This window comes from Haemaphysalis longicornis, unplaced genomic scaffold (genome assembly GCF_048455015.1).
Source record: "Haemaphysalis longicornis isolate Haplotype H1 unplaced genomic scaffold, Haemaphysalis longicornis Haplotype H1 scaffold_10, whole genome shotgun sequence".
In the NCBI taxonomy this organism is placed as follows: Eukaryota; Metazoa; Arthropoda; class Arachnida; order Ixodida; family Ixodidae; genus Haemaphysalis; species Haemaphysalis longicornis.
The window spans coordinates 22,269,483-22,282,362 of NW_027526204.1; the positions used below are offsets into that span (position 1 = coordinate 22,269,483).

General features: G+C 46.5%; 1 protein-coding gene across 1 annotated transcript in view; it reads right to left on the reverse strand.

Moving 5' to 3' along the window:
• Ir67c (Ionotropic receptor 67c) overlaps window positions 1–12,880 on the reverse strand; it is a 98,442-nt gene that overhangs the window by 9,277 nt on the left and 76,285 nt on the right. Inside the window, exon 4 of the mRNA XM_077691448.1 lies at window positions 3,302–3,445. Within this exon, the coding sequence (XP_077547574.1) occupies window positions 3,302–3,445 (144 nt within the window). The remainder of the gene's footprint in view (window positions 1–3,301; window positions 3,446–12,880) is intronic.

Consider the following 12,880-nt stretch of genomic DNA (forward strand, 5'->3'; position numbering starts at 1 on the left):
TTTTAAACCTTACACAGACGATAGTCGAATATTATGGTTACCGGAAATATATTGTATTGGTCGAATAAAGGTTGTATGCGGTGTTGGAAAGACATTTTTTCGAGCATTCTAACGACCTTTTTCTGTAGCCGGCGAATTTTTGGCATGTTTTCCTGAGTAGTTGTTCCTCAGAGTAAATGGCAATAGTTTAACCTGGAAGAAAACAATCTGTTACACATGACAAATATAAATTTAAGCGGTAGAGTATGTTTATAGACGGCCAACTACTTGAAACGATGTTTTTGCCAGTAATGTTACCTGCTCATCCCAGGATAAACGTTCATGAAATATGAGTCCGAGTGTGTTTACTGATTGTACGATCTCCACTTTGGCAGAGTTGAGAAAATAACATTGTCAATTATTACCGGCTTATTTCTGGCGCGGAACAATACTGCTTTCGTCCTTGGACCGGTAATCTGTAAACCATTTCGCTCAGTCTGTAATTCTAGATTCGGCAAAGTTGAATTTGCATTTACAATTAATTCGTGCGCCGATTTACCATGGAAGAATATACTCGTGTAATCGGCAAAGATGATATACTTAGCGCATGATGATCCGCCAATATTATCGTTTACGTAGATATTAAAAAGAAAGGGTCCCAGAATGCTGCCCTGTGCTACCCAACTTTTTACCGACAAGGCTCTGACGAAAAGCCATTCAAGGCTACGATTTAATTGCAGTCTTTGAGGTAAGTTTTAATGAAGGAAGCTCCCACACCTCGTATACCGTACTGCTCTAGCTTCTGTACTAGCAAATTGTAGTTTATATGGTCGAATGGTTTGGTTAAATCACTAAATAGACCGAGTACCATGTCAGCACTGAAGCGTCACCTCTAAATAATCGACATCGACAATGGCTCAAGGTTTTTCTAGCGGACCGCATAGGCATGTGGTTTAGAGAAAGCCATTGACTTGGGCAGCAAAGATGAGGTCTCGGTGTGCGTGCTTGTTCCAAATGAACTGGGTGGTGGGGAGGCAAAATGCGTGCTACACTGCATTCGCAAACACTCAGAAACAGGCGCTTCTTCATTCTGTCTAGGCGTTTGACAGAGGCGCGTGACGTTGTCCCTCTCCCCAGAGTCACAGCGCAAAGGAACACGGCCTTGCAACGCTTTGGCAGCGTAGTCACAATCCTATTCTACCTGATAAATCGTCACTTGTGAAGAGAGGTTGTGTTTACACCCTCGCATTTAGCGAGGACCAGAATGAGCACCACTGCTTCCAGTGTCATCAAGATGGCGAGTTGGGGAGTTGGTAAGCGTTGACATTACATCAACAACTCAAAAAATACGAGGAGGGAATTTTCAGTGGAGCCTTCTCTTCCGGCTAGTTAATATAGCATAATATGACAATTGCGTTTAAGCTTGCAACAGGCACCGAAAAGATAAAAACTTGCTGTGGTTTAGCTTTGGGTAACCCTAACCGATTCGCGAAGTTCGCTAACCCAAATTTAGCTTTGATTACCCCTAGAAGCTTCAGTGCCATGGCTGGGCCTATTTTCGAGGCGTGGTTTCGCAGTGATGTACGTACACGTTTGCAATAACTACACTTCTTCTTCATGACCATTTTTCGCCTTACGGCGTTGTTTAAGCCTTGCCACTGTACGCGCGCCCACAGCTTGGTCTTCGAATTCCTCCATCGCACACGGCTCTGCACCGCACGGGGCCTTCTGGCCTTCCTTGGTGGCGGGCGCTTGATTCGGCGGCCTCCTCACCTCCCTCCAACAGGTGGAGATGCAGGTTCCGCGCACGCCTCCGTTCCCACCTCGCCCATCTCTACCCTACCGCCTATCTTTCCCCGCCATGGGGCCTCAGCTCCGTGCCGCGTTCCCCGACACATGATGACACGGGTCCCACGCACGTCTCCGTTCTCTCTTTCTCTGTCACTCGGCAGAAGGGTTGCAAGCTGAGCTATTTGGAAAGACATTTTCTTGGTTCAAACCAGCGCGAACCTAAACAAAGACAAAGTGGAACACAAGTTGTGTCAACCTGCGTTGGAGAGACCAACAATTGTCATTAAAGCGCACCCCCTCATGCCATCCGTGTTCACATTGGGCTAAGTGCAGCGGATGTTTCCTGCCATTGACTTTTTGTATGCGCACTGAGCCGACGCCCCGAGAAATCATGAAAGCGTTCCACATTGCAGAAAGAGGAGACAAGTGTGTCAGCCAAGCGAGCATGTGTCTTCATCTCGAAGAGATTGCATAACCGCGTGGGCCTTCACAGAAGCCCTTGCGTATCGCTTGTCTTATCACTGTGGTTTTTGTAAACTTTGTTTGGCTTATGCGGTGTATCTTTTATTGTTTAGTGCTGATGTTTTTCTAATCTTCTTATTTTAGACCAGCGGCTGTCCTTGTGCTCCTCTTCCTGTATTTTGTTGTTTGCACTGGTTTTAGCAGACAATAAGCATATCTCGCCCTCGCCGCCTCTCTCTACCGGCCATCGAGCCGCTGCTTGCGCCCGGCGCTTGCGAAAGGTTTGCGTGGTTTGACCTCTAGCTTTCAAAGTCAAAACTGGCCACCCCGCGAAGAGCGCCCGATTAACCGTAGTGGAGCTTTCGCTACAAAATGCGTCTTTGTTTTTGACGTGAAGATGGTGCCGTCTTCACTTCATAAAAAGTCCGGCGTTAAAAAGGCGCGAACGAAGAAGACGAGATACGACAGATCGAATCAACTCTCTGAGCAACAGGTTTTGTCAAAACTCATGGGATGTTTTTCTTTCACTTCATCCCCGTCTTTCATGCTATGGCTTCCCCGTATAATTTGAGTGAGCGTAATGTGTCCTCCACCTCTTCGGGCTGTGCAAGGGTTCACTATGCTAAGCTCAATGATGCCTTTTGAGATTTATCGTGGTAACCACGCGTGCGGATAATTTGTATCTGCAGTCGGGCATACGCCAAGATTCGATTACCCTCCTCACGAAGCCTGCTACGTGACTCACACCCACGCACGAAATAATAGCATACACGGGATTCCAAAGAAGTAGCGCACAAGAGTGGTGTCATCTGAAGGTATTTTTTTGCCTTAGAGGAGGTGCCTTACCGTCCCTGTATGTCGGGCAGAATAAAATTGGCTCGGAGACACCACGTGGCGTAAATACGCAACCAACAGCACATTTGCTTTTCTGGTAGGACAAAGGCCGCACCCGATGAATGTCAGGGACCTCTAGCCACGCATGCTATATTAACTGGATTTCCTTTTAACTGAAGCGAAGAGACACAAGGCACGACAACTCGGCTGGGCTTCAGCAGGGCGAAGCGCATACCTTCGGTCGAACAGGTCCCTGAGCGGGCAGGCCTTCTGGAAGGCGAAGCCGCAGTACTCGATGCCCAGGTGCTCAGCCACGACGCGCAGTGCACGCCGCTCTTCCTCTGACAGTAGCCGCTGCAGGCTGCTCAGCAGCGACACTCTGCACACGTGAAAAAGAAAACCCACGACAGTTTTCGAGACAACGTTCCCGGCAAACAATCCGGAAAGCAGAAGGGCGAGCCTAACACGAGCTTTTCGTTTGCTCTCACGCATTTGCAGTCAAAGCCTGTATTTATCACCAAATTAATTATATTATATCGCCTTTTTAACTCGAAAGTGCTTTATTATGGGAGCCACGAAAATTTCACCAACGTCATCTTCGTCATTGAAGTTACGCAGGCACGACGAAGCAAGCAGCTTGTAAAGAATGCACCCCTGCACAAAGCGTCTTTTTGCGAGGACGAAACCTTTATTATTAAACATTATTGGTTGTTCGGTTTCGGGTTTTTATATTTTAAACCGAAATTGTTTTATTCCGGGTTATATTACGATTGCCCCGATATGATATCTCTCAAGGAAATGACGCCAGCTTATTGTTTGCCCTAGCAGGACGTCGCTCGCCAAGCACACCCACAAGACAGCCGCCAACCTGCGAATCATGTTCAGCTTCAGATTTACCTGCACATTTCACTTTCGTGTTTTACAAATTCCTATGACAGAGGAATCAGCCACAGTTCCTTTCATGCACTCTTCGGCACCCCAGGTTCCCAGGAGACTCATTGGGATAGTTTGAACTCGGCAGTGCACGCATGCATCCCTGTAGTCTCTCTCCTGGGTTTTTGAGTCCCCCTAATAGTAATAAAGTACCAAAGGATTGCCAACTTAGTACACGAATGTCAGTCTGCTTGCTTTGCATTGTGTTGAAACATGCTGGTTCGGACCACGCACTTTTCTCGTTGCGGCCCTCACCACATTCCCATCATGCCATTCCGTGTTTTGTTGCCTCCTTTTTATAGGTATTCACGCCCCTGCTCAGAGCAGTGTTCTCTCACGTGGTGGCGTTTTTCTGGTCTCTGTGCGAGATCATTATCCCATCCCCGACAGACAAATATTGATCATGTTTTTCGAAGCAACAAATTTGCGGCAGTGCACCCCTCGAAAATGCATGGACCTCGTACGTCGTACATCCAATATCACTGCATGGTGGTACAGGCAAATCTCCAGCTCTAGGTATTTATTTACTTATCCAACAGCTCTGCGGGTGTTTCACGGCCGTGTGAGGCCAGTGTTCTAAAGATCTCTTAGCGATCGCGGCTTCGCACAAAGCGGGAAATTTCGACGCTAGAGACCGACCTCAGCACATTGGGTCGTTCGTGTTTCCTTAGCTCGTTGCCACTAGAACGCAAGACACGTGCACAATTGGTTAGAAATATGGTTGCAACGACTAGCCGCACGGCTTAATTTGAGGCACATGCTCCCATGCAGGCGTGCGATGCGTTGTCAACATCGCTCCGCCCACCATTTTCGCTCCATGATTGCCTGATCATGCCAGGTAACATGCTGTTGTTTCCTCTGGCCTGCCTATGTCGGTGCCCTCCCGCCGATTTAAATATATGCAAGAGAAATCAAAGGAGAAAAAGAAAATTTTCATCCACTGGAATTATATACGAATAAGGTTGTTATGCTATACGCTGCATTTTATATGGTGAGAAAGCGTTGCCTGTGCCGTTCAGGACGGACGATTCCGCTCGTCCATGCTGTTGTTTCCTGTGGTAACATGTGTCTACCGGGTATCTGTTTTGTCGTTGCTCATGCATGGCAGGGGCCGTGTAACCTCTACCTTCTTGGTTACTTTGAGGTATTCGCTGAAGCTTTTTGTCGCCGCCAACTTCGCGCAGACATGAGCCATGTAACCCACCAAAAAAAACACTTCTAAAAATAAAGTTCCGGTATAGCTCAGCTAACTATGGATGTGTAAAGCTAAAGCTTGGCTTAGCTTTGTCAAGTCTTGCTTTCAATTCAATTCAATTTATTCAGCATTCTCAACAGAGAACAACAAGAATGCTAGGGCAAGAACAAAGAGCCGCCATACAGCAGCTTGACAAAGGTCCTTGCCCCTGAGTTTGGCAATAGGCACATTGGCAACGAGCAATGAACACACAAGAAATGAAACCAAAAATTTCTAAATAGACAACTAGCAACTAAATATACAGTAATACATGGTTCTACGTAAACAAGGATACCAGGATATAAAAGTACAAAAGGAATTTCACATCAATTTCCTCAAATAGAAATTACACAAACTCTAAAGACTGGCGACAAACAAAATTAACGCTTTAACATCACGGAGAACGCAATGTGCAATATATTAGAGTATCGTTAGCCAAATACTCTAGAAAAAATGGTTATAGGTTACAAAAATAATTCCTCAATTCTTTAAGGTTGTATTTTGTTATATGTTTATATTCATTAAGAATGTGTGGCAAGTTGTGCTGCAGCGACTGCAATTTATAGTTTTTACGAAATTTAGGTATAGACCAGATATCACTATACCGCGTCGTACACAACGTGCGTGTTCTATGCTTAAAGGGGGCTATGGTCGTCAAAAAATGTTTAAGAGAATCGGAACTAAAATAAAATGCGCGTAAAATTCGAAACCGGTACATGTGTTCTACTTTGACTAAAGTAAGGTCTTTGAAGGCTGTGTCGGTTGAAGCGAGATATTGCAGGTTAGCAATGTGGCGGACAATTTTCTTTTGAAACATAAAAATTTTGTTAATATTCGTTTTGCTTGTCGTTGCCCATACCACACTGCAATAGTTAATATGCGACATAAACACAGCATGGTAAATTTGAATCTTCGCCTTCACAGGCAAAAGCCGTCTACAGCGAGATAACACTCCGATAACTTGAGCGAGCTTTTTACAGATAGTTACTACATGTGAATCCCAGTTCAGATGAGAAGTAAAATTAATTCCTAGAATTTTGTGTTCATGGGTAATGCAAATTTCATTTCCATCGTATTCAAGGACATGATTAAGTTGTACTGGTTTATTCTTTGCCCGAAATATCATAACTTTTGTTTTATTGGAATTAATTTTTATGCGATTTATTTCTGACCAAATAGAAAGCTTGCGTAATATTTCATTACCTTCGTTGCTAAGGTATTAACATCAGGCCCAGAGAATTATATACTATCGTCTGCATAAATTACAAATTTTACGGTCGCATCAATATTCACGATGTCATTATTGTACACATTAAATAGAAGCGGGCCCAATACGCTTCCTTTGGGTACGCCATGGATGACCGGTAAATAAGAAGATTTGTAACTGTTCAACTGAACAAATTGTTTTCTGTTGTTTAGATAGGATTTCATCAACGCGAGAGGTATACCACGAATTCCACTTAATAATAGCTTATCCAATAAAATGCAATGGCTCAGATGGTCAAATGCTTTACTGAAGTCTATAAAGACACCAAGAGTAAAAAGATTGTTTTCAATGTTTTCTAATACGTGTTCTTTAGGTGTAAGTAAAGCTGTTTCCGTTGATTTTCCTTTTGTGAAACCAAATTGTGCATCTGATAACATATTTTTAACCTCAAAGAATTTTGATGTGCGAGTAAACAGTATTTTTTCTAGACCCTTAGAAAATACAGGGAGGACTGATATTGGTCGATAATTGGAGGGGTTATTTAGATCACCGCTCTTGAAAAGTATAGTCACCCTCGATTTTGTCATATCATCTGGAAATACACCTGACTGAATAATCGATTTAAAATATGAGTCAAAACAGCACTAATAAGTGGCAAAACGTATTTTACTGGTTTTATTTGTATCCCGTCTGCGTCTAACGCTTTACTATTGTTCAAAGCCATAAATGTTCTGTATATTTCTATTTCATTCGTTGGATCCAGAAAAATGCTATCAGCAGGGGTATTTGGCAGTGTTTCTAGAGGTGGCCCGGCAGAGACGGGCACACCAACATTCGTGAAATGACTAATAAAATGCTCGGCAAGTGCTACGCCCGAAAACTCGCAGTTATTGTGAATTATCTTTGTGGGGGAAAGGCTTTTCCGTTGGCGTCCTAAGACGTCATTTATCAGCTTCCAAACAGCGTCAGCGTGTTTTTGCTTGATATCAAAAAAAAGTTGTTGGTAGTAGGCAGTCTTTGCGGCTTTAAGTTCAGCATTTAATTTGTTTCTAGTTTTTTTAAACTTTGAAAGATCTTCCGCCAATCGAGTGCGCAAGAAGGTATGAAAAAGCTTGTTTTTGTTCCGTATCAATGCTAGCATTGAAAGCGTAACCCATGGTTTTTTTATTCTTTTTGACTGCTTTATCTATCTTAAGGGAAAATTTGCTGTGTATATTTCTACGAACGCAGTGATAAACTTCGAGTAGGCCGTAGTTGCATCTGTTATTTCAAACAAGTAAGACCAGTCGTATGCACTTATGTCTTGTTTGAAGGATTCCAGTGAGCAATCCGTTCAGTGTTGTATGGTCAACGGCTCATCTCGATGATGCCTAGTTTTGCCTTCAGTGTAAGACATAAAAATAGGACAATGGTCACTGACGTCTGATGAAATTGTACCGGCTTCAAGAACGAGAGTATCGATATTTGCGATTAAAAGATCAAGACAACTGCAGGTGGTTTGTGTTACGCGGGTAGGCGTATTAATTACGTTAACAAAACCGGCAGATCATAACCTGTTTGTGAAGTCACGTACATTAGGGTTACTGTCAAGAATATTTATATTAAAATTACCTCCGCAAACTAACCGATATTTATTTGAGGAGACGTATTCCAGAAAACCTTCGAAGAAATCGAGAAACCACAAAATATTTCCATTTGGAGGCCGCTATACGACCGAAAGAACGTCTGCATTGTGGCGTATTGTTAATATTTCATAATCATCTTCGATTATGGAAAACTCTGATACTAATTCATAATTACTACTTTGTTCTACAAGCACAGACACACCACCACCACGCCGATATGGCCTATGAAGAAAGAAATGTCTGTAGCCATCAAGACGCATAATATTACTGGCTTTACTGTACCAAGTTTCAGTAATCATTATTACATTAAAATGGAATGAAAATTGCTTCAGAAAATAGCTGATGTCATCGTATTTGCTTTCTGCAGAACGTGCATTAAAGTGTAAAACAGTGCTTTGCGATTTGTAGGGAGGTTTAATATTATGAGGTAACGCAAAATCGTGGTATTTCAAGCGGATAGCTGTGAAGGGGACGCCGCTAAATTGCAGGCGTTTAGGAGTTATCACTCCCTGTTCCGCTGCGGAAGTACTTGCATAACCCTTGATTTACTGCTATTATTTGCTATTCTTCGAAAGCCTGCCTTTGTCTACCGTTCTGGTCCCACTTGCGCCGTTTTCGGCCCCGACCGGCTCGTTATTCCCCACTCTTCGCCCGCTCGGCATTTCGGTCCCCCTCAAGTAAAGCAGATCGTCGGGCGATATCCGTGGTGTTGCCAGACCCCTGTTGCCGAGAACGGTTCAAATTGCGACGCTCACAGGATTGCCTGGGCTCGCTCTCATTATTGGTCAATGCGGCCTTCCCTTTTGCAGTAAGGCGGCGACCCAGTTAAAAGCTTTTCCGCCAAGCCGGCGGCAGCGGCGGTGATCGGCCCGGCGAGACACGTGATGCAGTGTAAAGGTTACGGTGGAGCTGCGGTTAAATGAAAGACAAATTTAGAGAGAGAGAGAGAGAAGCTCCTTATTAAAGGAGGAAAGGCAGAGAGGTTTGCCAACATGGGTACGTCGACATGCTACTCTGCAGGAAGGGGAACGGGGAACGGACAGATGAGTAGTAAAAAGAAGAGTAGTAGGTGAAAGAGGGAAAAAAAAGAGAGGGTCATATAAAGGGACATGCGGCGTAGCATAGACTGACCGCTTAAGGGGGGCTATAAAGTCTCGGTGGCGTCAATATCTTCAAGATACCCAAATAAAGCATCCAGGACTTTCCGTTGAGATGACGGAGAATGCCATGGTCCAAGTAGCAGGCTCAGCGTAATTGGTCCAGGGTGAAGACATGTGATCATTTGCTCTAACCGACTCCTTGCGTCAATGTAGGCGGAGCACTCTAGCAGGACATGCTCGACGGTTTCGGGGGCGCCACAGTTGTCGCAATGTGGGCTTGTACTTTGGCCTATGCGATGTAAGTAGGCATTAGTGAAAAATTTACCGCTACGGCGAAACCACTCGACGATACAAGTAAAGCTTCACTTAAAAATAGGGCAGGCGGAAAACAATGTGTTACAGGGGCTTCGGGTGGGAGCCCCTTTTTCCTTCGCAGGAACGGGTTGGTGGTGGAGAGCGCGCCCCACGCTGCGCCCCTGGAAATAGACAGAACTGCAACTTCTACCACCAGGGCCTCCTCTGGGCCATGTACGAAGCTTACGCCGTGACGTTGTTGTGACGCGGGGCCTCCGACAGTGCTCTTATGGGCTGCGGACACACGACGGTCTTCTGAAGGGACCGAACATAACGAACTTACATTCTAAGGGTGCATTTCAATTTACCGTTTAGACAGCTCCGTTGCCCTCTTCGCGGACTATCCGCCATTTTAAAGGGGCACTGACACAAACATTTTGCATCTTGTTTTTTTTTTGTTGCGATAAGTAGCTAGTGACCTACTTATAACCTGTAGAAACCTCATTTGCTTCAGCGTGCGACGGTTGTTTAATTAGAGGCATTTTAAATGCGGCCAGTCGCAGTTTCGGTTTCAGCAAGTGCCGCGAAACGATGGACTTTGTGGATTTTGTGTGAACAAAGCTGACCACGTTACCGTCGGAAGGATATCAGAGAGCAGAGCCGCCGTAGCACTGTCGAATCCGCATCGATGGCAGTTTCTGCGAATGCCCCCCACGTACTGATCACGTGAGGAGCTTAATTATCAAGCGACCGTTGATGTGACGCAGGCGCTGCGAGTGCAAATGCTACCGCGGCTAAAGAACGACGCGCGACGCTCGAGACAGTGGGTGGAAAGACGCGCGCTGGGAGCAGCCGGCCGGTCTGCCTACAGGTCCACCTACCGATGTGTTCGGCTTAGCACTGCGGCGGATATTCGAGTGCTGCTCTCGCAAGCGGTGCAGATGACAATTTTTAATGCAACCCGCCAACGCATCATTAACTCCTTTCTCATGCAAGCCACCATGGTCGGGACTTGGGGACAATTTCGTGCAGCGGTAACAAGCTATCACTCGAGCTACCTGCGCCGGCCTGGGCCACTTCGCGGCCGTGGCCGCCGCCTGCACAGCGACCGTGCGGCTAGCTCAGTGGGCTTTTGGTGCCTCCGGCGCGTTTTCGCATCCCATGGTAATAAACAGTAATAGAAACAGAGTGCCTGGAATCGCTGTAGACCAGCTGCCCCATGAGCTGACGAAATCACGGCGCCTCCGCCGCCAACGATCGGGTCGTTCGTTCTCGAGAGCAGAAGCTCCGTCCTCCCGCCCTCCGATTGGAGCGGCGAGCCGGGCGAGCCGGCGAAAAACGCCAGCATTGCGGAAGCGGCAAACAAAAATTCGTGACGTGTTTGGATGTTGTTTATTTACACAATATTCTAGGGATGTCGATTGCGCGTGGTCCTCTGCTGGCTGCTCGGTTGCGTTTCGCACACTTTAAAATTGATTTTAAATATGTTCTAGGCTGTATTCGCCGCTGATATTTTGCAGATGATGTATATGTGTTCCCACCAATCTATCTCCGAAGTTATCTCGCCTTCAAAATTTTGTGTCAGTGCCCCTTTAAGCCCCGTTCCAATTCGAACGAAGCAGTCAACGAAGACTGCTTCGACAAGACAGCATCGAAGTCAGCAACGATGCAGGCTACCTTCCCGTGTGAACTAATAAGTGACGCCAGCGCCACCTTTTGGCGAAATAACGTTAAAGGAAAAGCATTTGTTATTTTATTGAAATATTTAACATAGTTTACTAGTGAAAAAGATGAATTTGTTGAATTTTTAATTTACGTAACGTTTGTAATAGAAATGGTAATATGAGTTACGAAACTTGCGGCTTGCGAATATCAACATGTCTGCTACGAGGCCCATTCTAGCCACCCTAACGAGGCTGTTGTCTGGGCTGGTGTTGCGTTTGCGACCGCTATGGCTGCGTTCCAATTCGCGGACAGCTTGGTAGACAGCCTACGAATCAGTTTAACTAGACGTCTAAAGGAACAACACTGGAACGGCACCTACGTCGTGATGCTCGTACCACTGGCTCACGAAGCGAAATCCGGCCCTGTGCGACCATCGTCACGACAAGTGGCATGCCAATCTCGTGTGGTTTATGGTCATGTGTCCCGGGCTTAAGAGCTTCAATCGCATGTATGAGGTGTTTGCTGCGTTCACTTATAAGTAGGTAGGCGCTAGTTCACGAGGCATTAGGGAGTTTTAGAGTAGGGGGCCCCAACGCTCTGGGGCCCCCAAGCGTCTTAGGGCGTCGTACTGCGCATGCGCATAACCCAAGCCGTCTTTGGGATTTTGGGTTTGCGTCTAGCGCGCACGCTATTTTGCCGCAATAGCAATCGCCCCAAAGCTGGAGTTTGCGTTCTAGCGTCGCTCTCGCAGCCAGCGAGACTGCGCGCGCCAATGGCCGAAGCGAAACCTGCGGCTTGTTCGTCGACTCACCCGATCAACTCTGACGATCGCTGAGCTGAATTAGTAGATTCCGCGCGTAGTTCGCAAGAAATGGATAAAGCAGGCAATCGTGAAGCGTTTTCTTCCTTCGGAAACAGTCCGCGCACACGCCGGCCGCGCATGCCAGCTCGGCACACTCAGCGGCTCGAACCGGCGCAGACCACGGTAGCAACCACTTGTCGCTGGTCTTCCGAATCAATGTGATCGCTAAAATAAAGTTCCACATGCGAGAAGGTAGGTGTTAGTGTGATGAAAAATTGCGCTAGGGATTGTTATCAGGGCTAATTTTAAAAGTGGCCATCAGATATCTGCCGCGATGCTAAGCCTACGCTGTCCGGCCGCGGGCGGTCGGCGATCCGACCGATCGCCGCGGCGCGCAGTGCTCCGAGTGGCCGAGAGATGGCGCTACCTGCGCGGAAGCATCGAAACAGGCAATGGAGATGTATTGGTCACCGATCGCTAAACTTCCACATGCGAGAAAGGGGATGATAGTGTGGCGAAAAGTTGTGTTACGGATTGTCATTCGCAGTTGCACATATAGCGGCGATCAAATATTCGCCACGATGCTAAGCCTAAAGTTCCCATCACCGGAGCCGACCCGAGCAACGTAAGCTGGTCGCGGGCTGCTGAGGGCGCCCTCTTCTAAAACTCTCCGCGCGCGAGCGCCTTGCGTTAGGGTTCCCCTAACTTCTTCGGGGCCCCCAACGCCGGCTTCCCCTATTCTAAGACTCTCTATTAACTCTAGGCACACACAGCACGCGCACGCCATCCCAAAGGTGCATAACACCACCCAAAGGCGTCCTATACAGAATATTGACCTCCTTTTCACAACATCCTGACACGCCCTCCACTTCATGCATGGCATGTCGCGAGAGCTGAGGCGGAATTTCACAGCCAGGTTCTGATTCGGTGCGAGCTTAAGCCGATACGGATGTT